This window comes from Pan paniscus, chromosome 23, assembly GCF_029289425.2.
Source record: "Pan paniscus chromosome 23, NHGRI_mPanPan1-v2.0_pri, whole genome shotgun sequence".
Taxonomy (NCBI): domain Eukaryota; kingdom Metazoa; phylum Chordata; class Mammalia; order Primates; family Hominidae; genus Pan; species Pan paniscus.
In genome coordinates this window covers 33,414,810-33,442,374 of record NC_085927.1, presented here as the reverse complement: position 1 = coordinate 33,442,374, position 27,565 = coordinate 33,414,810, and the positions used below count along the sequence as shown (strand labels likewise).

Sequence of the window (27,565 nt, the reverse complement as noted above, 5' to 3'; positions counted from 1 at the left end):
GGCTGAATTCCACCTGGGATGACAGATAATCTCTTCCATGTCCTGATCACGTGCTCTGTGTATATACCTAGGAATAGAATTGCTGGAGAAAACGGTAGTTGAAGTTTTAGGATTTCAAGGAACACCCAGGTGGTTTCTTTAGTGTGCGTACTAGTTCACCATTTCCCACCAGCTGTGGAGACAAGTTCCTCCTCTGGAAATCCACACCTTGATTTTTTTGTGCTTTAATGTTTCAACTTTTTTCTTGTAGCATCCATTGCACGTAGAGTGAGATGGAATCTTGAGTGTGTTTTTGATTTTTGTGTGTGTATGATAAGTGGTACTTGCTAAGTTATTGTGAATTTGTTTTTAATTTGTTGTGTAGGACTGGATGGAGGACCTGAAGACGTGAGGTGGAGGCACAGGTAGAAGAGAAGATTCTCACCATCGCTGATTCACACAAAAGCGTGAGTGAAAATCACACTGAAGATTTCATCTCACTGCAGTTAGAATGAATACTACCAACATTTGATGGCAGTTTTGTTTCTGTAGAGTATGTGTGTGTGTATGTGTATATATATATATATACACACACACAAACACACACAACCGTAAGAGTGCAAGGGACATTTTGACATGTATATGTAGCATCATGATCAAATCATCATATCTGGCATCTCTGTGACCTTCCATCATTGTTACTTCTCTGTGGAGAGAATATTCAGAACCGTATTTTCCAGCTGATTTTGAAAAATTTTTGTAGATTCTGTTGACCCTAGTCACCTAGTCACCCTGCTGTGTAACAGAACACCAGAATGGATTCCTCGTATCTGAGCGTCACTCTGTACCCGTTACCCATCCCTGCCCAGGCTCCCTGCTCTCCCCAGCCTGTAGTAACCCCTATTGGAAGTTCTGCTTCTAGGAGACAATGTGTTTTGGATTCTATATGCCTGATGTCATGCAGTGTGGGTCTCCCTAACAGACTCATTTCATTTCACCTAATTGTCTTCCAGATTTCTCCAAGTGGTTGCAGATGACATGATTTCCCAAAGTGTTAGAGCTGAAGTGTGTTTCCTTGTGTATATATACTGTGGTTCCTTTATCCCTTCATCTGTGGATAGACAGGTAGGTTGATTCCACATCTTGGCTATTGTGACTAGTACTTCAGGACACATGAAAAGGCGGATAACACAGGGATTTCATTTTCTCTAAACATGTACCCAGTGGTGGGATTGTTAGCTGGAGTGGCAGTTGTACTTTAACCTTTAGTTTTTTTTTTTGTTTGTTTTTTGTTTTAAAGACAGAGTCTTGCTCTTGTTGCCCAGGCTGGAGTGCAGTGGCGCGATTTCGGCTCAGTGCAACCTCTGCCTCCCGCGTTCAAGCGATTCTCCTGCCTCAGCCTCCCGAGTTGCTGGGAATACAGGCACCTGCCATCACGCCTGGCCAATTTTTGTATTTTTAGTAGAGACAGGATTTCACCATGTTGGTGAGGCTGGTCTCGAACTCCTGACCTCAGGTGATCCACCTGCCTCCCAAAGTACTGAGATTACAGGTGTGTGCCACTGCGCCCAGCCTACCTTTTACTTTTTTAAGGAACTTCCAAAAGTTTTTTATAGAGTGTATAGTAATTTTCATTCCACAAAGAGTGTAGAAGATTTTTTTTTTCCTGCAAGTCTACACTGATCATTGCCTTCAACAATTTTGCTTTTTGTCTTTTGTAATACTCATTCTAAGTGGAATTAGATGGTAACCGAGTATGGTTTTCATACACATTTTTGTGAGGATTAGTGATATTGAGAAACTGTCACCTGTGAGTCAATTTCCTGCCACCTTTTCACTCAGGTCTATTTAGATCCTCTTACCTTGGATATTTGTTGTTGTTGTTGTTGTTGTTTTACACTTAGTCATATTAGTTTACTGTATGTAGTAGATAACAACGTCTTTCAGGGGTAGGATTTTTTATAGTTTCTCTCAGTCTTTAGGATGCCTTTTTTTGTTTGTTTCATTGTTTTCTTTTCCCTGTAGAAGTTGCAAAGTGTCCCTAGTCTCATATGGTTATAGTTGCATATGTTAGCAGTGATTTTTGTGTTTAACACCCCACTTCCACAAAACACAGAAACATGCATGTGTGCACGCACGCGCACACACACACACACGCACACACGCACAGCCATGCCTTGCATTGTCTGTGGGTGTTTTTTTTTTTAGTGTTATGATGCTTTTTTACCTTTTGCAGCCTGTTTGCATAGATACAGGTTTCCTAAAATATACACCCGCTCTCTATTTTCTTATAGGACCTTTACAGTTTCAAGATTGAGTTTAGGTCTTTAATTCATTTTGTGTTGATTTTGTGTATCGTGCATCGTAAGGGCCCTATTTCAGTGTTTTACCTGTGGATATTCAGTTTTCTCAAAATCAATTGAACCAGACTCTTCCTTTCCCATTGTATCTTTCTGGGGTTTTGAAAAATGTATTCCTTACATATCATGTTGGATAGAGTATTTGGCTGCCTCATTCTGTCACTTAGGTCCTCGTTCTGTGTTTGTGACAGTCATGGATTGTTTGGATAACTACAGATTGTTTTTTCATTTATTATTTTCTTGGGTTCTAACCTTGGATTTTTCTTTTAATGCTTTCTACTCTCATTATTAGAGTTTAAAAGGTACATATGCAAGTTAGTTACATCTGTTTATTGCATGACACTGAGACTTGGGGTCCCAACAACCACGTAACCCAGGCAGTGAGCAGAGGGCCCACAGGGTGGGTCTGCAGCACACTCTTCCTCTCCCCTGTTTTTTTATTGGTCTGGTGGTCATTCCAGGTGTCTGTTGTTCTCTTCTTTATGTTTGAGTCCATTCAAAGTTTAGCTTTGAATGCCACTTATAAGTGAGAACATGTGGCATTTGGTTTTCTATTTGGGCCTTAGTTCACTTATGACAGTGGCCTGCAGTTTCCATGTTCTGGGCTCAGGTGATCCTCCCACCTCAGCCTCCTGATTAGATAGGAATACAGGTGCCCACCACCACATCCAGCTAATTTTTGTATTATTGTAGAGGTGGGATTTCACCATTTTTCCCAGGCTGGTCTCGAATTCCGGACTTAAGCCATCCACCTGCCTCGGCCTGCCAAAGCGCTAGAATTACAGGTGTGAGCCACTGTGCCGGCCTCTCATCCACTGTTGATGGCTAGGTTGATTCCATGTCTTTGACATTGTGAATAACACTGCTGTGAACATACGAGTGCCTGTGTCTTTTGGATACAAGGATTAATTTTCCTTTGGGTAGATGCACAGGAGTGGGCTTACTGGGTGAGATGGTAGTTCTGTTTTCAGCTCTTTGAGACATCCCCGATCTGCTTTCAGTGGTGTCTGTACTAGCTTTCATCCCACCCGAAGTGTACCAGCGTTTCCTTTCCTCGGCTGCCTCACCAGCATGTGTTCTTTGCCTGCATGGTCCTCACTATTGTGACCTGTGTGGGATGGCATCTCGTCATGCTTTTGATTGGCAGCTCTCTGATAATGAGTGAGTTTGAGCACGTTTTCCTATTTGTTGGTTGCTTGTACATCGACTTCTGAGCAGTGTGTGTTCACATCCCTTGCCCGTATATTAATGGGATATTCTTTTTCTGTTTATTCCCCTGGTTGACTTGTTGAAGGGCCTTGGAGATTCTGCATATTAGACGTTGGTCAGATGCACAGTTTGGGAACATGTTCCATTCTGTACGCCGTCTGTTTACTCTGTTGGTAGTCTCTTTTGTGCAGCAGCTCTTTCAGGTGTTAGGTCTGACTTGTCAATTTTTGTTTTTGTTGCCTTTGCTCTTCAGGACTTAGCCATCTAAATGCTTTGCCAAAGCCTATGTGGAGAAGGATATTTCACAAGTTTTCTCATAAGATTTTAATAGTTTGAGTTTTTACGTTTAAATCTTTCATTCATCTTGATTTCTTCTTTGTGTCTGGTGAGAGGGAGGGCCCAGTGTTATTCTTCTGCACCATTGATAGCCACTTACTTCAGCACCATTGATTGAATAGAGTGTCCTTTTCCCTTTGCTTACTTTTGTGGATTCTGTGTTAGATCAGATAGTTTTCAGTGTGTGGTTTTACTTCTTGGTCCTCTCTTGTGTTCCACTGCTCTGTGTGGAAGCGGGTCCCTAGCTTTTCCCTGAAATTTGAAATCAGGGAGTGATGTATCCGATGTAGTCTGGATGTCTCAGGATTGCTGAGGATGAAACTCAGGGCGTTTCATGGTCCCACGTGAATATTAGCATCGTGTATTTCTATTTCTTTCGACAAATGTGTTCCATAGTAAAGGAACAGTACAATGAGAGGGTAGAGTGGGGCGTTATGGTCCATGCATACATTGTGGAATGATGAAGTCAGGGTACTTAGTGTTTCTGTTACCTTTTCCCATTGTTTATTCCTTTATGGTGAGAACCTTCAGTATTCTCCTATCAAGCTGCTTTGAAAGTGATGTGCTGATACTGTTAACTGTGGTCACCCTGCAGTGGAATAGCGCAACAGAATTTTCTTCCTCTCATTTATGTGTAACTTTGTACCCATTTACAGTTCCTGCCCATTACCCCTCTTTTCCCCCAATCTCTGGAAACCAATATTGTGGTCGCCAGGTCTTTGAGATAGAGTTTCTCAGATTCTGCATGAGTGAGATGACTCAAGGTTTGTTTCTCTCCCCGCCTCGCTCATTTAATTTACCATCACGTCCTCCAGGTGCAACCGTGTGGTTCCCCACGATATGATTTCATTGTGGTTTTCTGTCTGAAGAGTATCCCAGTATGTACATGTGGAGCAGCTTCTTTATCCCTTCATCTGTGGATAAGCAGGTAGGTTGATTGCTTATACTGACTCTTGGGAACAGTGCTGGAATCCCCATGGGTGGGTAGATCTATCTTTGGTGTCCTGATTTCAACGGCTTTGAGCGTATTCCTAGTAGAATTGCTGGTTGAAATGGTAGTTGGAGTCTTTTAAGGTTTGGAGGAACCTCCAAGTGGTTTCTGTAGCGTGTGTACTAGTTTACCTTCTCACAAACTGGAGAAGAGTGTCTGTCTCTCTCTCTCTCTCTCTCTCTCTCTCTCTCTCTCTCTCTCTCTGGAAACACACACCAGCATTTGCCTTTCTTTCAATGTTTTTTGTCTTTTTTTGTAACACTCATTCCAGTTAGAATGAGATATCTAAATGTGGTTTTGATTTACATTTTGCTTGTGGTGAGTGATGTTTGCCAAGTTATTGTGAACTTGTTTCAATTTAATGTGTAAGACTGGGCAAAGGACCTGAAGACCTGAGACGGATGCACAGGTAAAAGATTCTGAATCAACATTACTGATCCTCACGAGAAGTCAAAACCACACTCAGATATCATCTCACTCCGCTGAGAATGAATGTTACCAGAATGGGATAGCAATTTCATTGCCGTAGAGTATGTGTGTATAACCAGCTGCTGTAAGGGACAATTTGATCTATGTAAAAGTGGCATCATAATGAAGTTGCAGTGTCTAGCATCTCTGTGAGCTCCAGAGTTATGATTTCTCTGTGGAGAGAATATTCACAATTGACCTTTGTAGCTGTTTTGAAAATTTTGGTTTTCTCTTCTTGCCTTTTGTTCATAATGGCCTACGGCTCTGTCCGTGTTTCTGGTAAGGTCATGGATTTGTTTTTTATGGCTGTGTAGCGTTCCGTGGTGTGTATGTACCACATTTCCTTTCTCTGATCTACTGCTGATGGGCACCAAGGCCGATTCCATGTCTTTACCATTGTGAGTAGTACTGCCATGAACAGACGAGTGCATGTGTGTTTTTGGTGGAAGGATTTTCCTTTGGGTAGATCCTTCGGAGTAGGGTTGCAGCGTGGGATGGTAGTTCTCTTTTAAGTTCTTTGAGAAATGTCCATGCTGCTCTCCAGGGGGTCTGAACTAGTTTGCATTTCCCCCAACAGTGGACCTGCATTTCTTTGCTCATCTGCCCCTCCAGCCTCTGTTGTTGTGGACTGTGTGTCGTAATTGCCATTCTGACCAGTGTGAGATGGTATCTCAGTATGTTTTTGATTTGCATTTCTCTGATGATCAGTGAGATCGAGCATGTTTTCATGCTCATTGGTTACTGGTACACCTCCTTTTAAGTGTGTGTTCATGTCCCTTGCCCATTTATAAGTTGTTTTTTTTTTTTTTTTCTGGTTTTATTTGTTTAAGGTCTTTATGATAAATCCTGGATATTAGATGTTTTTCAGATGCATAATTGGGGAATATTTTCCCTCATTCTATAGGCTGTCTGTTTACTCTGTTGGTAGTTTCTGGTACTGTGCAGCAGCTCTGTTGTGCATTAGGTCTCACTTATCAGTAATTGTTTTTGTTGCCATTGGTTTTGGGGACTTGACATATAAATGCTTTGCCGAAGCCTCTGTTGAGAAGGGTATTTACTAGATTCCTGTGCAGGATTTTTTTATAGTTTCAGGTCTTGGATTTTTATGTATTTATGTATTTATTTAGAGACCGAGTCTCACTCTGTCATACAGGGTGGAATGCAATGGAGCGATCTCGGCTCACTGCACCCTCCACCTTCCGGGTTCAAGTGATTCTCCTGCCTCAGTCTCCCAAGTAGCTGGGAGTACAGGCACGTGCCACCATGCCCGGCTAAGTTTTGCTTTTTTAATAGAGACGGGATTTCACCATATTGGCCAGGGTGGTCTCGAACTCCCCGACCACAGATCATCTGACCACTTCTGCCTCCCAGAGTGCTTGGATTTCAGGCATGAGCCACCATGCTCAGCCTCGGATTTTGCATTTCCATCTTTGATTCATTTTGAGTTGCTTTCTGTACATGGTGAGACACAGGGGCCCAGTGTTATTTCTTCTGCATCCAGCTAGCCACTTATCCCAGCACCACTTACTGATAGGGAGTCCTTTCTCCATCGCTTATTTTTGTTGATTTTTTTCAAGCGTCAGATGGTTTCAGGTGTGCAGGTTTATATCTGGGTCTTCTAATCTGTTCCACTGCTCTGTGGAACCAGGTCCCAGCTTTTCAGTGAAAACGCCAAGCCATTACATTGTCTATGGATATTTTCTTAGAGTGTTTCCTTTGTTTTAATGTTTTGTTTATACCTTTAGCAGGCTGCGTGCATGGATTTCTTTTCTAAAATACATGCGCACCCTGTTTTCTTGTGGGAGTTTTGTGGTTTCAGAATTGAGTTTTAGGTCTTTAATGTATTTTGCATTGATTTTTGTGTTGCATGACATAAGGGTCCTATTTCAGTGTTTTGTATGTGAATATTCAGTTTGCTCAAAATCATCTATTAAACAGTCTCTGTTTCTCATTGTGTCTTTTTGGTGTTCTTTTGAAAAAATGTGTTCACTATATGTAAATTGGGGTTGAGTATTTGGTTTACTCATTCTGTCCACTTTCTTAGTTTATACCAATAAAGAATTGTTTGGATAATTATAAAAGCTTGTGTTTTTCATTCATTTTTTTAGCTTCTAAGTGTATTTTTTAACATAATTTCTACGTTTATTATAGACTAAAGGGTACAAAGGCAGATTAGTTACTGCGTTTGGTATACTGCATGCCACTGAGACTTGGGGTCCCAGGGACCTTATCACGCAGGGAACAGGTGCAGCCACCGGTAGGTCTTTAGCACATACCTTGTCCCTTCTTCTTCGTCTGATAGTCACCAGTGTCTGCTGTTTTCACTTTTACGGTAGGGTGTATTCAATTTTAGCTCCACCTTATAAGTGAGAACATGTGTCATTTGGTGTTCTGTTTTTTCCTTATTTCTCTTTAGATAATGGCCTCCAGCTCCTTTCATGGTGCTGCCAAGGACATGATTTCCTTCTTTTTTGTAATGGCTGCCTAGTTTTTTGTGGTATATATGTACTGCATTTTCCTTTTCTGATCCACTGTTGATGGGTACCTAGGTTGATTTCACGTGTTTGCCATCGTAAATAGTGCTGCCAAGACCGTTTGTGTGCATGTGTGTTTTGGTCAGAAGGATTCATTTTCCTTTGTGTATATCCTAGTGGTGGGATTGCTGGGTCAGATGGTAGTTCTGGTTTAAGTTCTTTGAGCAGTCTCCGAAGTGCTTTCCATGGTGTCTGAACTACTCTGCATTTTCACCACAAGTGGACCAGTGTCCCCTTTCTCTGCTGCCACACCAGTGTCCTTTTTTTTTTTTTAACTGTGTAATCGCCATTCTGACCAGTGTGAGATGATATCTCCTTGTGCTTTTGATTTATATTTCTCTGATAGTTAGGTTGAGCATATTTTCAGATTTGTTGGTTGCTTGTATGTCATCTTTCAAGAAGTGTGTGTTCATATCCATTGTCTATTTATTAGTTATTTGGGGGGTTTTGCTAATTGATTTCTATAAGGTCTTTAAGGCAGATTCTAGATATTAGAACCTTGGTGAGGTGCATAGTTTGGGAACATTTTCTCTCATCCTGTATGTTGTCTGTCTACTCTGTTGGTAATTTGTCGTGTTGTGCGGTGGCTCTTCAGTGTATTAGGTCCCACATGTTGATTATTGCTTTTGTTGCAGTGTCATGTGGGGTCTTAGGCATATAAATGCTTTGTCAAAGCCAGTGTCGAGAAGGGTACTTCCTAGGGTCTCTTGTAGGATTTTTGTAGTTTGAGGTCTTCCATTTACATCTTTCATTCATCGGAGTGAACTTTTGTACATGGTGAGAAGTAGAGGCCTAGTGTTACTTACTGTTCTGCATATGGCTCGCCACTTACCCCAAGACTATTGAAAAGGGAGTTCTTTCCCCATTACTTATCATTGTGTATTTCATCCAAAATCAGGTGGTATGAGGTGTGTGGGTTTACTTCAGGTTCTCTTCCACTCATCCATGTGGAAGCAGGTCCCTAGAGTTTGAGTGAAATTTCAAATCAGAGAATGTGATGCATCCAATGTAGTTTGGATTTCTCAGAATTGCTTTGGAAATGCAGGGCATTTCCTGGTGTCACATGAACTCCAGCATTGTTTATTTCTGTGTCCTTAAAACCAATTTGCTCTGTAGTAAAGGTATACAGTTAAAGAGTAGAGTGGGACATTTTGATCATGCATATATACCTTGTGTAATGATGAAAGCAAGGCATTGACTGTCTCTGTTACCTTGTGTAGTTATTATTTATTAGTTCCCTGTGGTTGCAATATGCAGAATCCTTCTTTTCAGCCTTTTTTGGAAAATATGGTAGGATACTGTTAACTCTAGACACCCTACTGTGGAGTAGAACAGCTGAATTTATTCCTGTCATCTGAGTGTAACATTGTATCCATTTCCCAGTTCCTGCCCGGACTCCCCAACTCCCCGCCTCTCTTCACCACTGGGGAACTTTCTAGTTCTAGGAGATAAAGTCGTTTAGAGAGAAAGTTGATCTCATTCTCACATGCATGAAATCATGCCGTGTTTGTCTTTTTCTGCCTGACTCATTTTGTTGAAGGTCATGTCCTCCAGGTTTCTGCACGTTGCTGCAGATGACATGATTTCATGAATTTCTACGGCCGAAGAGGATTCCACTGCGTGCTGCAGTTTCTTTATCCCTTTATCTGTGCATGAACAGGTAGGTGGATTGGATACCTTTGCTATTGTGAGTAGTGCTTCAGTCACCATAGGAAGGCCGATATCTCTTCAACATAACAGATTCCATGCGCTTTCTGTGTATAACCAGTGGTGGGATTGATAGGTGAACGGGTAGTTGTAATGTAAAATGTTTAAGGCACCTTCAACTGCTTCGCTTCGTGTGTCTAGTAATGTACCTTCCCACCAATAGTTTATAAAAGTGTCTTTTTCTGCATTTCTACGTTGGCCACTGCCTGTGAACGTATGGGTTTTTTGTTGTTTTTGGTAAGTTTCATTCTAATTAGAGTGAGAGGTATCTGAGTCTGGTTTGCACTTAGACATTTGTGTGAGGATTAGTGAAGTTGAGCAACTTCTCTTTGACCTGTCAGTCAATTTCGTGTTTTCTCTTCAGATGTGCCTGTTCAGGTTCTTTGCCCAGTTTTAGCTTGGGTATTAGGTTTTGTTCATTTTTCCAGTTAAGAGTAGTGTTAGTTTCTTGTACATGTTAGATAACAACCTCTTTCACAGATATGATTCTGCTGAACTTTCTTTCAATCTGTAGGATGCCTTCTTTAATGGTTCATTGTTTCTCTTCCCCATGCGGAAGCTCTAAAATGATGTTTAGTCCTATGTGTTTGTATTCACATTTTTGTTTTCCATCCAAAAAGAATAAAAAATAAGAAAAAGTATTGCCAAATCAATTGCATGGTCAAAGGGTTTCTTGCCATAGATAATTTTTGGTTTTCTTTTCTTTCTTTTTTGCAAACTGCGTGCATAGATATAAGTTTTGCCGAAATAGAAACTCCCGCTTTTCTTATAGGAGCTTTGCGGCTCCAGGATTGGATTTAGGTGTCTATTTTGTGTTGATTTGGGGGTATTACATGTTTCAGACCCTGAAATGTTGATTTCTTTGGCATGTTTTTGTCTCATATCCCACAATGGGGATTGTGTTCAAATTAAGCTGTGGGACATCCTTTAGATACTGGGTTCAAACAGTTCTCACCTTCCTTGATGTTCATTTAGGGGAGAGGTGTCAGAAGGTCTGGGAAGATCCACAGTGGAAAAAGTTTATCTGTATTTCGTGGAGACTGATGGCCAGCTCCCTTCTGCCCAGGACTTCTGGAGAAGGCCAGCCCTACCACTTGCTTAAATACCTCCCATCTCCAGCCCTTCAGTAAATATTTAAGTGATTTGTTAAATATTTAAACCTTAAGAAAGTTGAGTAACCCAGTGGAACTTGAATTTAACTAGAATTTAAGTTTGAGAATAGCTGGTCAGTAGAACAAATGTGACATACTATGGGTGACATAGATTGGGTGACATACTATGGCTTTTAAGGGATTTTGTCTTGTTCTGTTTGTTTTCTTAAACAGAGTTAACAATAATTTGAATAAAGAAGGAAAACATTAAATGTTTGGCATGTGTAATGTGAATGCTATTCCATGACTTGTTCAGCCATAGCCTCAATTTGACATGCTAGGCTATGAATCCTAAAGACTGGTATATGGTTACCGCACTGGAGTTACTTTTCTCATTCCAACAACTACAGAACATTTTGAATAGTTTTTTAAAATTTTATTTTAACGAAAGTTAAGAAAAAACCCTTACTTATACACTAAAGAAAATAAACATAAAATGGTCTCCCGCGTGACTCGCAAAAGTCCCATGGCCTGATCCTGGCCAGCAGGAGCAGTTGGTGATGAGGATCCAGGGCAAGATGCAGCTGAGCTGCCAGCCTCCTAGATGTGGTTCCCTGGTGTCTACGGTCTGGGTGAGGGATGGTGCAGAGCCGGTGTTCTGGCCAGCATCCCGGTGGGTTCCCAGCCACTGCAGGATGTTGCCAGCCTACGGGTTTTCGGGCTCCAGCTGGCAGGACAGCTTGTAGCTGCAGGACAGAGAAGCAGCTGTGAGGCCACCATGAGCCACACATCAGGTCCCCTGTCAGTGCCTGCCCAGCTGGAATCCTGGGTCCCCAGTGGTCCCCATGCAACAGGGCTTGATGCTGGCCGTGGAGTCATGGCCATAGGCTCTCTGCACCTGGCCACGGGAGAGCCTCCTCTAGGCCAGGTGGGGTGGCTCACACCTGTAACGTCAGTACTTTGGGAGGCTGAGGTGGGTGGATTGCTTGAGGCCAGGAGTTTGAGACCATCCTGGACATCATCGTGAAACCCCATCTGTACCAGAACAACAACAGCAGAACAACCGGACATGGTGGTGTACAGCAGTAGTCCCAGCTGCTTGGGAGGCTGAGGAAGGGCTTGAGCCCAGAAGGCAGACGTTGCAGTGAACAGAGATGGTGACACTGCAGTGCAGCCTGGGCGACAGAGCCAGACCATGTTAAAAAAAAAAATGGAGAGCCTTCTCCCACCCTCAGCCCATGGGCTAGGCCCTCACCTCTCTTTGTCACTGAGCTGCTCCATTCTTGTGAAATAGGTGACAAATTTCTCAAGAGGCCGAAGCCTGTAATTCATGGCAGCCACTTGGAGCAGCTGCATTTCCTGCAGAACTCGGACCTCCTAGAGACAGAGGACAGGATGCTGACAGGGCCTGGGTGGAAGTTGCTGCGGGGGCCTTTGGCAGGCAGGGAGAAGGGGCTGGTCCCTGGGGCAGTTTCTGAAGGGGTCCCATGCAGCGCCCCCAGCCTGTTCTCAGAGTTGGATATAAACAGCCCCTCCTGCAGAAATTGGTCTTTGATTCCAGTGCTTTTCCCATTTTCTCCACTGGGATACGTCCCCTCCTCCTGTGTGTGTCAAACACTCCCAGTAAGCCTAAGATGTAGAGGATGGAGCCAGGGAGTGTCCTGCCCAGGGTGGACTGTGACGTCCACATCCCCACCCTCATCCAACGTGAGTGCCCCAGCTGCTCACCTTGCTCCTCTTGTTGGTGTTGCCCTGGAAGGCAGACAGAGTCCATCAGAAAGGCCCCTGGCCCACAACCAGCCCCACCCCACCCCTTCCCATGCTGCACTACTGCCAGGGCCACCAGGGTCAGGGGATGTGCACACGACAGGACTTGGACCTGCCTCAGGCTCCGGGCTCTAGCGCAGGGGGAATGGGAGCTGAGGCCCAGGGACCTTCTGCCCCAACCCTCTGTGATGACAGACAGGGAAACTGAGGTCTCTCATAGAAAGCGCTCAGTGACCTTGGAACTGCCTGCCCTTGGAGAGGCTCAATTTCACCCTCCTATTACGGGACTACCCTAGGGAGAAGCTGAGCCCAGTTCAGCCCACACCTCAGCAGCTTTGCAGTCAGGCAGCTCTGCAGCTTCACCACTCAGGAATAGGGCCTGGTGGCTGCCATGGAGCCTCCATCACTCAGAGGTGATGAGATGGGCCTGACACCCCCAGCCACAGGAGCAGCTGTGAGGCTCTTAGGAGAGGAGGTTTGCCAAGGGCTGAGATCTAAAGGCTCAGTCCAGGACCCTCTCCTCCCAAGCTTCAGGATCTCGGTTCCCAAGCACCCTGCCCCAGGCTCACTCACATCCAGGTCGTCCGGGATGGCCGAATCCAGCCTCTGTAACTCAGTCAGAAAATCCCCCAGGAAGGGGACCACACCCTGTGCCAAGGAGGGGTGGGGAGGTGGGAGGGGTAGTGGTGATGAGTATTGGCCCTCAGGTGCCTGCCCAAGGTCCTGTCCCATGAAATCCCATCAGCCCCTGTCTCCCAGAGCCCCCTCCTCAGGTCTCCCGGTTGGAGCAGCCAAAGACCCTCAGCTGCCTTTCCCAATTCTGTGCCTCCTCTATCCCAGCTGACCTCCAAGTCTAGCAAGCACTCCTTGTTAACCTCTATGGTGGGATTTTAACAAGTCACAAAGGCCTGTGGTCCCAGCTTTACCCTTCCCCACATCTAGTCTGAGTCCAGCTTTCCCAGACCCTTCCTCTGGTCTCTCAAATGGAGGTTTTCCAGGCCCAGTGGCCACAGGAGGACAGGGCTGGGGAGGAAGCCCCCGCTGTCTTGATATGGAGGCCTCCAGCTGGCGGGGAAGGGAGCCCTGTCCTCTGATCCCCTGCGGCCCATCCATGCCACAGGCTCACTCACCTTCTTCTGCCTCCGCAGCCTCATCTGGGCTCTCTGGGGGTTCCTCTCCTGGGTGGCCACCTTAAAGCTCCCCGCCTGCCAGGTGTCAGTGACAAAGACAGTGAGGCTGTCCTCCTCTCCCCCAGTTACACCCCAGCCACCCCGCACTTGGATCCCCAGGGAGTGGCGGGAGCCACCTGGCACCGTGCTCATACCACTGGCCCAGATCCACACTCCCTGTGTGTGTCACCCAGTCTTGCAGCCGGGCCTCCCTGAGACTGTTTCCTCTTCTGTAAAGAGTGATGCAAACCACAGCTACCTCCTAGGGCCTCTGAGGGCTCAGTTTCCTGTAGCTGTTGCCGTTGTTCTCACCGTCATCCCTCTGAGGAAGAACCAGGCACGAGCACCCTCAAATTGCTTTCTTTTCTTGAACTTCATTTCTACCCTGTGAGGCCTGCACTACAGGCTCAGCATCCCTTCATTTTCCAGATGAGGAAACAGAGGCCCAGAGCGGGCAGTGGCTCCCCAGGGCCCCAAAAGAGAGGACGCCTCCTTCTGCTCCTGGAGGCTCCGTCTCGGCTGCCTTCAGCCCACATCCCAGCACCACCACCCATCAGGGTCGTGTTCTCTGGAGTCTTTGAGTGTCTAGGTCTCCAGCCACATACAGTCGTGATGGGAAAGGGACAGGGCATTTTAGGAGACCTGGTTAAGTGGCACCTGCCTATCCCAGCCCCACTGGAATCTCTGCCACTCAAACTGGGTTTGAGCCATGCCAAAGGCTTCGCCTCGCCAATGATCCCCCAGGGGAGTTCCATGCACGGAACTCTCTCTTTCTCCACTGAGGAAGTAGCCTCCTGATGCGCCATCTCTGACTGCGATGGCAGGGTTTTCCAGAGTCCTGGGTGGGGTGACATGTTGCCTTCTCATTTGCATGGACGATTCTGAGATCTGGTCAGGGAGGATCCCCTAGCAATGTATGAATCCCCCAGATACTTGTCATGAGCATGCGTCACTGCTAACCGGTGAGAATCCTCTGACATGACCGTTTCTGGGTGTCTGCAAAGGGCAGAGTGGGGAGTCCCAGCAAACAGCTACGTCTGTCCCCAGTATGCCCATTGGTACCCAAAGCCGGGCAGTTACTGGACTCCCTGCCACATGAGCTTCCTCTGTTGTTGTTCCCCCTCTCCCCCAGTGCAGGCCAAGGCCCCCTGCCCATGGAGGTGTGCTGCAGACAGCAGCAGCAGCAGCAGCAGCAGCAGCAGCAGCAGAGGCCTGGCTTCCTGAGGAATTGCTGGCCGGTTTGAGGAAGGAAGGAAGTCCCACCTACCATGATCACCCTCCAGCCTGGAGGAAGCTCCATGCCAGCAGCATGGACCAGCATGGGAGCCAGAGCCCTGCTAATGCTGCAGCTCATCACCCCTGCTCAGCAGCCCAGCAGCCCAGCAGCCATTGCCACATCCCATTTCCAGGGCCTCCTGCCCCCATGCCCCCACGTGCCCATGGACCGACACACCACTCTTCCTGTTGGCCCAAGGTAGGCATGGAGGGAATTTTTCAAGTCCACTTTTAGTAGGTAAGTCAAAACAAAACAAAATAGCCACTCCACACCTGGTCCAATGCCCTTCCAAACTCACTCTTTTCTCTGACCCTGAAACACTTGTCCTGCATCTCCCAGACTCCACCATACCTTGATCAGCAGGTCCCTCTTGACTGCAGTGTCTTTTTTGCAGAGTTCTTTTAGCTCTTTCATGCTTTTGCTATGGGCAGAGGAAAGAAAGAAGGGTAAATTTGGGAATCGGGGGAGATTTGTGAGTTCCAGTCCCTTTTGTTTGAAAACCCAGTGAATCCCAGCTTACTGGGTGAGAGTTTTCAGTGGAGTCCTCTGATCACAGGGGCTCCAGAGGACCAGGGTGGGACCTCTCATGCTCCTCCCCTGGGCCCCATCTCCAATTCACATGAGCCACTGCGTGTTTACAGTTAGCTTTCAGTTGGACACAGAGTTCCACTGCTGGGTACAAACACCTGAAAGCCTCCAGTTGGCTCCAGTCTGTTCCTGATGGTGAAAAAACCTTAGTCCTGAGTTGGAAATCCTTGCCTAGGAGTCCAGGGCAGCTTAGTGACCACAGCCACCGGCCCATCCCTGCCTCCAGTGTCCCTGGACTCCAAGAACCTTTCAGAGTCATTGAGGGCACATGGGGGGAGACCTGTGAGTCCCTAGGTCAACCCTGATGCTGCCATGGAGAGAGCCCTCCTCACCTGGACACTCCTGCCCACGTCTTGTGTAGCTGACCTATTGGGTTGCTGCGCAGAGCAGAGACGATGACGTGCACCGAGGAGAAGTTGTTGAGGCTTAGGCACTCCTGGAGAGGGAAGAGTGAGCTGTGCGGTTCAGAGTAGAGCCCGGGCCACTTCAGCCTCAGCCCCCTCTGCTGAGATCTCCCCTCCTGGATGAAGCAGAGGCCTGGGGAGCCTCAGGAGGGCAGACCTGGGGCCGAGTGGATGTCACTCCTCTAGGAGGATTTTAGTTCAACCCAAGGAAGACCCCAGGTCGGAAGTGAGCAGCCACCACTGGGCCGTGGGAGTCAAGGTGAGTGAAGCTCTGGCAAGAAGAGCCTAGGGGATGTGCAGGGTCCAGGCCAGAGATACAGATGCCGATCCTGAAAGCCGATGGAGGAGAAGAGGAAGTTCCCCATTTTTAAAGAGGGAATCCCCAGGCCCAACCATAGCTTACCCTGGCCACCTTGATCCAGTGCTCCACCACCCTGGCCCTGTCCCGGGCCCTCATGCTGTGGTCCCCGAGGCAGGAGGTGGTGATGCAGTTGGTGAGCCTGTTGAAGTGTGCGATGGTGGCACGAACTGTGGGTGCCATGTGCTCATTCTCCTTCGGATGTCGTTGGCCCCAGATGCAGCCCAAGCATTCGTAGAGCACCACCTTCTTGAACAGCTCCTTTGGGGGAGGAGGAGAGTGTCACGGACACAGCACACTGCAGCTCAGAGTCACCCACAGTCCCAGGCAGGGACTGAGCTCACAGTCATCCACGGTCTCTGGCAGGAACCAAGCTGGAGCTCAGAAAGCTTTAAAATGGGCTCCAGACTTGTGGGAGTCCCTGGGTTTGGTTTTCTGCCCCCGAGGGACCTGAATGCATCATGGCCCAGAACCCAACAAGGGTGGGAAGAGAGAGTGACATTTTCTCCCAGGCCATCCACACTCCAAGAACTAGAAGGTGGCTCAGGCCTGCCCATCCTGAGGCCTGGTCTTCCTCCCATCCCAATCAGCCCTCTACTACTCCTCTCCGTACCGGTGCACTTCCCTTGTGGCAGCTGCAACTATGGGCTCTGTTTGGGTGTCTGCCATAGAATCCAGTATGCATCAGGTACCTAATAAGTGCTGAGGGTAGTGAGGCTCCTGAGCAGCTGGGTGAGTGACCCATGGCCCTGCCTGCGCCACAGTGAGCACCTGCCCTGCCCTGCTTTCTGTCCATCCCCTGTCACTCAGTCTGCACAGTCACTCTGTGCAGCTGGCGCTGGTGATGTCCCATCTCTGCTGTCCACATGCAGACAGGGAAGGCTTGTGGGTGAGGAAACTCATCCAGATCCCACGGTTGGTAAGAAGTGGGGCTGAAATTGGACCCAGGGCATTGGCTGCTCCTCAGGGAGAGGCTGGTCTGAGACAGCTGGTGCCAGAGACACAGCCTGCAAAGCTCAGCTGCTCACCGCATCCATGAGGGTCAGCTGCTCTGCCAGCAGCCTGGGAGGGAAGGTCGTCATGTCAGGCAGCTCCTCACTGGGTTGGTTCTTTACAGACCCGCGACAGGGACAGGAGGACTCTGGGGCTGACTGTGGCTCCAGCACTGTCCCTGGAGGGGGCCCTTCCCCTGGTGCTGGTGCTGGTGCTGGTGCTGGTGCTGGTGCTGGCCCTGGTGCTGAATGTAGATACCCGGGCGCACCCAGGGCTGCACGTGACTCTGGCTCCAGAGCAGGCCCCAGGTCCGCCGGCAGTGGTGGTGCTGGCTCCAGGGCCGGCATTGTTAACGCGTGTTGCCCAGGACGTGGAGCAGGATCTGGAAAAGGAGAAAAGGTCACCACACCAGTCATTTTTCACTGGGTTTTCCAAGCACAGAAATGACCGGGTGGAATTTAAGGGAATTGTAGCCCCAAAACACCACCCCCGGAAAGTCTTGCAGACTGCAAGCCCCCTCACCATCTGGCTTGGCCTCGTTGGGCTCCGGAAGCACCAACTGGCCTAGGACAATTTCCTGATGGTCCTCCAAGCCCAGTCCAGGCCAGGCAAAGTTCTTGAAGGCCAGCTTTATCCAGAAAGATGACTGTTGCAGGGACTGATAGCAACCTGAAGAGTTTTCAGCTGGCCAGGTGAACAAAATGGAGGTGGTGGTGCTGGTGATGGAGTGGACAGCTGAGTCAGAGGCCTGGTCTTCTCCCACACAACCCTACAGGGCACCCTTGCATGGTTCTGGGTCCCTGGCCTCTGGCTGCCTGTGCAGAGGACAGCTCCACCCTACTCCAAGCCATCAGTACTGTCCTGGAAGGGGCAGACCTGCCCATGCAGCAGGGCTGTACAGACCCCCGTAAGCCCTGGCGTCCCACTGACGTTCTCTTCCCAAAGGCCCTGGAGCACAGCACTGTACACCTGGGCACTCAAGACTGCAGCTGCAGGCAGATTTGTGAGCAGCTTCCTCATCAAAGCTCCAGATCTGGGTCCCCTGGTCCTGGGGTTAGGAGGGAAGGGGCAGATGTCGGGGGGAGGAGGACAGGGAGAGCTGGGAAGCCACGGTGCTGAGGGGGATGGGTCTACTCAGTGGCCAGCTGTGACCCCAGCCTCCCCTCTGCTTTGCAGGGGACCTAAGTCTCCATTTACAGAACTCACTATTTGCCTCTTGTGGGGGAAGTCCCCAGATGTCAGCCTTCTCGTGGGAATTTTAAGAAGTATGAGCCCCAGGGCTCCTTTAGTCTCTCCCCAGCCAAAGTCCATATATTTTCCCCCATGTTTTGTGGGTGAAAAGGCCCTTCAGAACCCTAAATCCACCCGGTTTATATTTGTTGCTGGGCTGCGTCATTCTAGTCAGAGTCTGGGAGGATGCCACCATATGTAGAGGAGGCCATGAGGGTCTCACCTGTAACATTCTGTAGATGTGACTTGTTTATTCTGTCTACTGTGAGTGCCTGACTCTGAGTAGAATCAAGGCCGGGGGAGTGTCATCTGCTTTGTTTATGAAATGATGCCAAGCCCCAAGAAGAGCGATGCACAAATGAGGTGTTTTGAATGTATGTGTTGAATGAGTGAACCCCAACCTTTGGAGAACCCCAGTGAGCCTCTCCAGATGTCTGAGTGGGCCTGTGGCTCCTTTTTCAGCACCAAGGGACCCCTCTTCTGTCTGTGTCAAGGAGAAAGACCAGCCAGAAGGAATCTCAGACATCCTTTACCAGTGCCATCGCAGACTTGGTTTCTATGTGTTTTTCCAAACAGTGAGTGATATAGGCCATTGAGGCAGAATGCTGAGAGCTGCTTCAAGTGAGGGGGAAGAGAAAAGTAACAAACATGAATCACAGCACCCCCAGCAGATTTTCCAGAGTTTTAGGCTCTAGGGACCCCTTTGTTTGCTGTGTCTTAGATCATTGAGTCCCTACAAGAACCCTGTGAGGTTCGTCTTCTCACTACTCCCTGTTCCAGAGGAGCCAACCGAGGCCCCGAGAGGGGCATCTTCAAGACAGAGCCAGTAGGGGACAGAGGCACCTCTGTGTCTTGGAGGGGGATGGACACTCACCTTCTAACCAGTAGTTCCAAAAAGTGTGGCACAGTGATAAAGTCCCAGGAGGGGCCCAGGCAGGTGGCATAGGAGGAGATGGGTTTAGTTAGAAAGGCTGGAACCAGGGACTCCAACAGCTTCTCCCCAGTGCCGGGCTGGAAAGTTAGCATCCTGCAGATCTCATTTTCACACTAGGGGGACAAGGAGGGACATGGGAGTCAGTGGTAACACCATGGACCACCAGAGGATCGGGATCTGGAACTCACACCAAGAAGCACCAACCCTTCAGGGACTTGTGCATGTGGAGAACCTGGGTGCCCATGGTGAAAAGCGTTCTAGGCTTTCAGAGTAACATTGCATGTGAGGATGGAGAATGATAAAACGATTCCTGCCTTCAAGGCATCGTCCCGGTGTTTGTCAGCTGTGGGGCAACAGCACCCTCTGTGTCAGCAACCTGCATGAAGAGCATCATCCCTGCAAGTCCTCAAGGCCTGGGGAGGCCTCATCCCCTCCTCATTTCAGCAACAGCACACAGGACAATACGCTCTAGAAGAACTCTTTGACTTAAAGGTATATGATTGTTTTTGTTCCTTCAACATGAACGTGAGTCTGGAGAAACAGCTACGGCCATCCCAGCCCTGGCCAAGGGGAAAATGCCGGAAGACTCCAGGGTGGGAGGAAGCACGTCCCAAGGCCCAGGATCTGCGAGGCGACTCGGGGAAAATGCAGGCAGGTATTGAACCCGTGAAAGGTTACGCAAATGTATGTTTGAAAGTGGAAATGAAACAAGGATTTTCTCTGCCACACAGACAGCAAGTTGGCAAAAAGTTAAAAGCATGTTAGTATTCAGGGGAGGCTGCGTTCAGAGAAGCAGCTACCTTCAGAGGCTGCTGGTGACCGTGTGACCAGCTGGAGCCCTTTTGGAAAGTCAGCTAGCTAGAGCTGTTGAAAGTTGATATCTGCATATCCTTTCACCCAGATATCCCTTTCCTGGGTGTCTGTCTGCTGCAGGGGATTTGTTTATTTTATGGGTTGAATTGTGTCCCCTTCCCCAAATGTAACTGTTTCTATTCTCCACCCCAGAGACTCAGAATGTGACTGTGTCTGGACACAGAGTACTCCAAGAGGTAATTCAGGTGAAGTGAGTTCATTAGGGTGGCCCCTAATTTAATATGCCTGGGGTTCTTACAAGGAGAGGGGGTCAGCGCACAGAGAAGTTCAAGAGAAGACCCTGTGCTGACTGAGATAGAAGTCCGCCATCTCCAAGGCAAGGAGAGAGGCCCAGAGAAACCACCCCAGGCTGACAGTTTGACGTTGGACTTCCAGTCTCCAGAATTGTGAGGAACCACATTTCTGTGGTTAAGCCCTTCAGTCAGGGTGCCGTGTTATGGCAGCCCTGGCAAACTGCTCCAGCCTATTAGGACACGCATAGGATTATGCTCCTTGTAGAAAGGCTGCCTCGAAAGGGAATTTTATCATGACAGGCTCCACCAGCACTGAGAGGCTGACCCGCTGTGGAAAATGGCCTCCCTTAAGGAATGTTACAATGACATGCGAGGGTACAACTCCTGCCTGATGGGGCTGCAGGGATGAGTTCTGTGAGATGACACTTTAAAGACCAATGCATAGAGTCGCTTCACCTTCTTTTGTTGTCATCAATGCACCCCCCCCACCCCCACCCCTTGTTTGTGCAAAAGTGTTGGATTTTAAGTCCTGGAGGAGGTCTGGCAGGGCAGTGGAGCTGCCTGTTGCTGGAGCTCCACTTAGGGTGGGGAGTTAAAATGATAACAGTGTGAGTATTTTGCTGCAATGTTACCATTGTACTCAATTCTTAAAGCAACATGCCGAGATACTCCTGGCATAGCCTGAAGTGAAAACAGAAGGATTTTCTCTGGTCTTCCTCTGATAGGTGAAAGGGACTTTGCCTGTAACCAAGTTGCCACTGGGGACTAATGGCAGCCAGATTCCTTTGGGAGAGGACAGTGGGTCACTCAAGTGGGAACGCCCTAGGATGGAGCTTAGGGAGTCCCCATATTCGTGTCTGAGTCCTGGGCCCACCTTGGTTTTCACAAGTCCTGTCTGTGGAGACCCTTCTGTGCCCAATCTCACCGCAGACCGGCACTGGACGTGGTTGGTGGTGTGGTGCACGTGCCCTTCTTTGAAGAATATGGAGAAATTGAATCCATCCAACAGCTCTTGTTTGGTCTGTTGTGTGGAGCTCTGCAAAGAGAGCGCCCGAGAGCCGGGCCAAGAGGTGTCAGTGGCCTGTCTGGCTGACCCCACAGTGGGACACCCCCATTAGAACTCCTCCCTGGCACCCCCTTCCCCAACAGGATTTGGCACATAGGAGCGTCTGCATAGACCTCCAGCCAGAGAAGCCTGAGGTCTCCGGCAGATGACAGCTTGAGGACTTGGGATTCAGATCTGAGCAGACAAACTGTGTCCTTGACACTCACCTTCCCATCCTGCCAGGCACGGTCTGGGCTGTGAACCTGACATACCTACCAGGCTCCAAACACCTGACAACCTACCTGCTCCTATCCAGGGAGGGTCCCTCATCTCCTGTTTCCCCCAAACAAATGGGGAGGGGCTTGGGGCTGCCCTGATGGGCACAGCTGAGGCCTAGCCTGGACGGGCCTGCCCTGGGCCCTGTGTTACCTGTGGGTGCCTTCTGGCAAAGGGCCAGAGGCGTCGAGGGCGAGGGTTGAACCAAGGTCTATATTCTCGGGAAAGACTCTCATTTTGGCCTCTTCTGCGACGAGGAGGTCGGCAGCATATCGGGACACAGCAGGAGAACATGTTGTTCTCTCGAGCGTCGCCTACGAAGTGAGCTGGAAATGGGGCTGTCTCTAGAATGTGGGTGCCTAGTTACCAGAATTGTAAGTTCTGTTGGGGGTCTGTCGGCAAGGAAGTGAGGTCACATCTTGTAGGTTCCATCCTGTAAGCTCCTCCTTTCCATAAGTCCTACTCAAAGGCCCCTCTGGGCTTCTGACCGCTCACCCTCCCCCGTGAACTCCTTACGTATTCACCATTATGAAAAAGTGTGCCCCTTCAGCATCTTGGGAAGACCTGGATATAACCAGGGTCCCAGGTTTGAGGAGACAGTGCTGGGTCAAACAGCCTTTATCTTAGCAGTTGTGAGACCCTAGAGAACTCCTTTGGTGTTTTGGGGTCTCCCCAGCATGCACAATGGGGGTTATGCTAGCATCTCTTTCCTAGGGAACTCATGAGGTATGTTTGAGATAAATATTTAAAAACTCATGGTGTGGTGTTCCCTGTGGATATTGCACACACTTAGAAATGGAACAAATACAAGAAGGGGTGAGAGGTAACGTGGAATGCAACTCCAGTGGGCCTGGGGTCCACAGTGTGATCTCGGGAAAAGACACTTTTGCTCTGGGCCTCGTCTTTCATGCTGCGCCAGTAGAGGCTGAGATTAAATGAAGTTCAGACATCCTCCCCCTATGACATTGCACCTTCCAGTGCCTTCCCATTTTATTTAGACCCAGACCCTGTGCCTCATCTCAGCCTAGGGTGGGCAGCGTCCACAGAGACAGCACTGAGGCGTTAGTGACTCCCTTCTGAATGGTGGAATATGACACAGATGATGGAATAGCACTTCTGGGCTAGTTCAGGCTGTTACAGCAAAGAAAGAGCCGTAACGGCCTGGGGAGCTCATCAAAAACAGAACTGTATTTCTCCCTGTTCTGGAGGCTGGAAGTTGGATATCAGAGTAGCAGCGTGGTCGGGCTTAGTGGTGACACTGCCGCCCCATTCATTGAGCTTTTACAGGTGCTGTCCTTTCCTTGGAGGACACCTCAAGTTTAGGAGCATGGGTAGACCTCCATTCAAAGCCCAGCTCCCCCTTGTAGCTTGGTGATCGTGAGGAAGTCATAGAACATCCCTGTGCCTGTTTTCTCCTCTGAGAAATGGCGTTAGTGAGAATTGTTTCCCTTTTTAATCACAGAAAATAAAGCACGCGAAGAAGTTAACTCGGTGCCATTGGGCAGAGGGTGAGAGGCCAGCAAACCGGAGAGATCAGCTTGCCCACATCAGTGGCGAGGAGTGCGGAGAGTGGGTGAGGCTGGGGCAGGAAGCAGGCCAGCCTGCCAGAGCCCAGGAACAGGTGAAGGGCAAGAGTGAGCTCCTCACCCTGAATTCTCAGGGTTCACAGGCATGCAGGGGCTGTGGGGAGTACAATCATCAGGGCTGCTCTCGTTCCCCTGGTTCCCTCCATATCTGACGTGGTCCCAGGGCCCCTCTCCCTGTGTTTCCTCTCTGCCCTACTTTCTTTCTGGCTGCCCTTCCAGGACTCATTTTTGGCCCTGGTAAGGTGGAGTCTTGAGGTAACTATAGGCCTATTAATAACTCCTCTGATGTTCAACCTGCCATTTGTTGAGACCTCTGAGCTTAGTCAGAAATCTGCTCCTGCTGGGACCTGAGAGAGGGCTGGAGGGAGCTGACAGTGCAATGGCAGTTTTCCCTGGGGCAGCCACTCCAGGGTCTATTGGCAGGTATCTGCCAAACTGGAGCTTTCTTTTGGGTGTCTGGTGTTCTGAGGTGTGATTTTCCCTCTGAAGATAGGCTGAGCCCCAGGTGGGTGCCTTAGCCTCAGAAATGGGTCCCCCTGAGCTGGGAGCTGTGCTCTACCCTCAGTGTCCTAGGACACCTCACACCTGGCCCTGCCCATTCTGGCTTCCGAAGCCCACAGAGAGGGTCTGTAGAAATTGCTAGATACGAAAGGACTACAAATAAGTCATAGGAAGTGTATTTACATAAGGCAGTGGTTTTCAGCCATTACTATATGTTTACTTCAGCAAAGGCGAAATTTAAGAATGTTAATACCCTGTGTCACCCTGCAGAGATTTGGATTTATTTGATGGGGCAGGAGACAGGCATCTTTGGTTTTGTTTTGTTTCGTTTCTTTCTTTTTTGAAAGCGGGACTTTGCAGTGTTGCCCAGGCTATAGCGCAGTGGCACCATCATGGGCACTGCACCCTTGATCTCCCAGGCTCAAGGAATCCTCCCTTCTCTGCCTCTCAAGTAGCTGGGACTATGGGCATGCACCACCATGCCATGCTAATTTTTGTGTTTTTTGTAGAGGTGGGGTCTCACTGTTCCACCCAGGCTGGTCTTAAAAGTCCTAGCCTCAAGCTGTCCTCCTGCCTCAGCCTCCCACAATGCTGAGTTGACAGATGTGAGCCACCATGTCTGGCCTGTTTCTTTGAAGAGCTCCCTTAGTGTTTCTAATGGGCATCCAAGCAAAGAAGATTTTGCTGGCAGAAGGCTCGTGGAACCCTACTGAGGCCGCATCTTCTTCACAGCCAGCAGATCATTCCCTGAAGTGTCTGCTTGGCAGTGCACAGGCTGTTTATATCCTGGGCTTTGGGGAGCTGTTGGGTTTGGGGACTGGCTGGCACATGAGTATTGGCTCTGGGATCTGTCACAGCCTGGTCCTGTGGAACACCCAGTCTAGGATCCTCCTTCCCAGACCACCATCCTGCCTCTCACTGCCCCTATGGCAGGAGACCCAAGCCATGACCCCATGGTCAAAGGCATCCATGTACGGGACGGAAGTTGAGTGACTCATGTGGGGAGGGGCGGGGCACAGCTGCTTGCTGGAAGGGTGTTGGGAAGTATTGGTCCATCAGCTGTCATGTCCACCTTTTCCTGCTGAATCGCAGCGATCCTCAGTGGTCTGAGAAGCGTGTGGCACCTGGGTTCTTTTCTGGCTGAGCTGGTGCTTTTGCAGCCTCTTTGGGGCTCTTGTATGTGAGGTCTCACCTGAGTTGCTTCAGGAAACCTTTGACCCTCAGGCTACCTCCTGCTTAAGAGCAGAGCCTTTGTGTGGAGATCTGGCTGGCCTCTCTAGCATCCAGCCTGTCCTGTCCTGTTATGTCTCGGTTTGAGGTTGTGCGGAGGGGTCTCTTCCCATAGAGGAGGCAAGGCCAGTCGTGTGGGTCAGAGTGAAGCATGGCGATCCCAGCTGGCTGTGCCTGGCCTTTGACTAGAGGAGTCTGAGAATGACCAAGCCTGGGGAGCTGCCCTTCCTGGGAAACGGCATGTCTCCTCCCCTATTGTGGAGTTTCTGGATGTGATCCAGAGTGTGCTGGGCCTCTGTAGCATGTGCTGGGTGTAGCTGTGTGATTCAGGGTGGGAGGTGCAGGGGATCATCTGCTCTGAGCCAGATAAGGCCTGGACAGGACTGGGGGGCAGCCCTCGAAGCCAGGTCTGATGGGAGAGTAGTCATGGGTAGGGAGGGGACAGGGTCACCAGGGCTGTGTGTCACCTGTTCTTGCTGCTTTGTCTGCCCTGGGAGTGAGAACAGAGGTGGGCTGCTGTGGACCCACTTTGGCTTCCTGCAAGCAGGTGTTCATGTGGGGAGCAAGGCGGGTGGGTGGGGGACAAAGCTGGTTTCTGAGGTGTTGAGTGGTTCTTTGTATGTCATTGTCCTTTTTCTCTCTGCCTTCCCCAACAGCTCTGCTGTAGCAGCCCACTGACCAAGTAGGTCACTCAGACCATCCTGGTCCTACACATAAGCGTTAAGGCCCCTGAAGGGCCAGAGAAGGCTTAGGAGTTTCTCAAGAGTGAGCCCAGGGTGGGAGGGGACCAGAGTCACTGAGAACAGCCCGTTTGAAAAGTCAGGCAGAGGGATCCTGAGCCCTGAATATGCCTGCCTGGCCTGCGGTAACCATGCCAGCAGGGTCAGGGCATTTGGCCAATTGCTGTCTTGGTGGAGGCAGGAACGTCTTGCTTCCCCAACCCCTGTCTTTTTGTCTCCAGTATCCTTGGAGCAGCTGCAGGGTGGGTAGTGGGGTGTCTCTCCCAGCTGCTTGAAGAGATGAGCCTCCACCCGGCTGCCTCTGCCAGGGGAAAAGAGTAATGACTGCAGCAGGGAGAAAAGCGAGCCCAGCCCCTTTTAGAATCAACCCTGCTGCTCCAATTCTAATTTTCGGTTCAGATTTTGCAGGCATGAGTGTGGGTCCCTGAGTACCTGCCCTTTGAATTCTTTTGGTGAGGACTGAGCATTCCCCCAGGAGCTTCTCATCGAACCCCAAAAACACGGCCCCCAATCCACCACCTCATCCCTTCCCAGGACCTGCTGAAGCTCACACCCGTGGACCACCCAGACTGCCTGCCGCTACAGGATGCCCTCCGCATCTCCCAGGACTTCTTTCTGGCATCAGTGTGGACATTGACCCCGCTGGACTGCAGTCACAGTGGACTCCCAAGGGGCAGGTGAGCTCATGGCGCAGCAAGGCCTCACGCTCAGGTTGAGGAGCCCAGAGTGGACCAGATCCCCAGTCCCTTCTCTGATGGCACAGGCATCTCTCTGTGCCCCTTGTCTCTGCAACCCTGATTCCCCATTCCCAGCCAAGGAGAGGTCTTCGATCCCTGGTCATGCTGATTTGATTCCCTGTGGCATCGTGGGCCCTAGGCTGAGAGCTTTAAGCCCAGTCTCTCAATAATCCTAAGAATCCAGTGAGCCAGAAGAGGGCACAGGACCAGAGAGTCTCTCCAGGTACGCCACACAGTCTTTGAGCCGTGTCAGAGCTGGATTGTTTACCTGGGGCTGGCTGTCTGGAGGCCCCAGGCATTGTCCCCCACACCAGGGAAGTTGGCCTGTGGGTAACTCATTCTTGAATGCAGACACCTGCCTATGCCATCAGGGTGACCCAGGAGGGTGAGAGAGCAGGACATCTCAGCCACTTTAGATTGACTTGCATGAGCAAAAGCCAGGAAGGGAGCCCCACAGAGGGAAAGGCTGGTATTAGAGGTGGCCAAGGCCATCCAGGTTGCTGGAACATTCCACATGGGCTCCTGGATGTCAAACAGCAGTTTCCCTGGGGGCCCTTCTTGGTGGAAGGGTGGGGGTTAGTCCAGTGAGGGGAAACAACACTCAGCATGAGAGGCACAATTAACCCCTGTGGGTCGGCAGCCTGGCCCAGATCAAAGGCTTCCTGACCGATAGAGGTTGTTATGTGGCCCTGAGGAGTGAAGACTGCCTGGGTTCATGCTGCTTTGTTACATTTGTGAGTGAGGGGCAGGTCTGGAGAGTGTCTGATGGCGCATAAGGAGCTGTTTCTGTGCAGTTGTTGGTTCTGGTTTGCAAAACCATGGGATATCACTAGTTTGTTTGACTCTGGGGATATCTGAAAAATCTCTGGAAGACTTAGAGTAGCATCGGTTGTAGGTCATCTTAACTGTACTGTTTCAATGCACGCACCTACATCTCGCAGTGTACGCAG

At 49.3% G+C, this 27,565-nt stretch overlaps 1 protein-coding gene and 1 pseudogene across 7 annotated transcripts; one reads left to right on the top strand and one right to left on the bottom strand.

Moving 5' to 3' along the window:
* Window positions 1-27,565, top strand: part of LOC117977413 (uncharacterized) — an 81,930-nt pseudogene that overhangs the window by 10,179 nt on the left and 44,186 nt on the right.
* On the bottom strand, window positions 10,257-23,271 carry RGL4 (ral guanine nucleotide dissociation stimulator like 4). Of its 7 annotated transcripts, none has more exons than XM_055105621.2 (14): window positions 21,975-23,271; window positions 21,375-21,536; window positions 19,335-19,507; window positions 17,753-17,946; window positions 17,266-17,612; window positions 16,283-16,498; window positions 15,808-15,911; window positions 15,239-15,308; window positions 13,573-13,647; window positions 13,016-13,090; window positions 12,404-12,427; window positions 11,931-12,052; window positions 11,717-11,850; window positions 10,257-11,421 (listed from the first exon to the last, which is right to left on the bottom strand). In XM_055105621.2, the coding sequence occupies exons 1-14, from the start codon at window positions 22,113-22,115 to the stop codon at window positions 11,297-11,299; spliced, it is 1,962 nt and encodes a 653-aa protein (XP_054961596.2). In that variant the 5' UTR covers window positions 22,116-23,271; the 3' UTR covers window positions 10,257-11,296. The 7 variants fall into 7 exon arrangements, with proteins under 7 accessions (XP_054961596.2, XP_054961595.2, XP_054961597.2 ...); XM_055105620.2 differs by lacking the exon at window positions 11,717-11,850 and adding an exon at window positions 11,620-11,710; XM_055105622.2 differs by lacking the exon at window positions 11,717-11,850.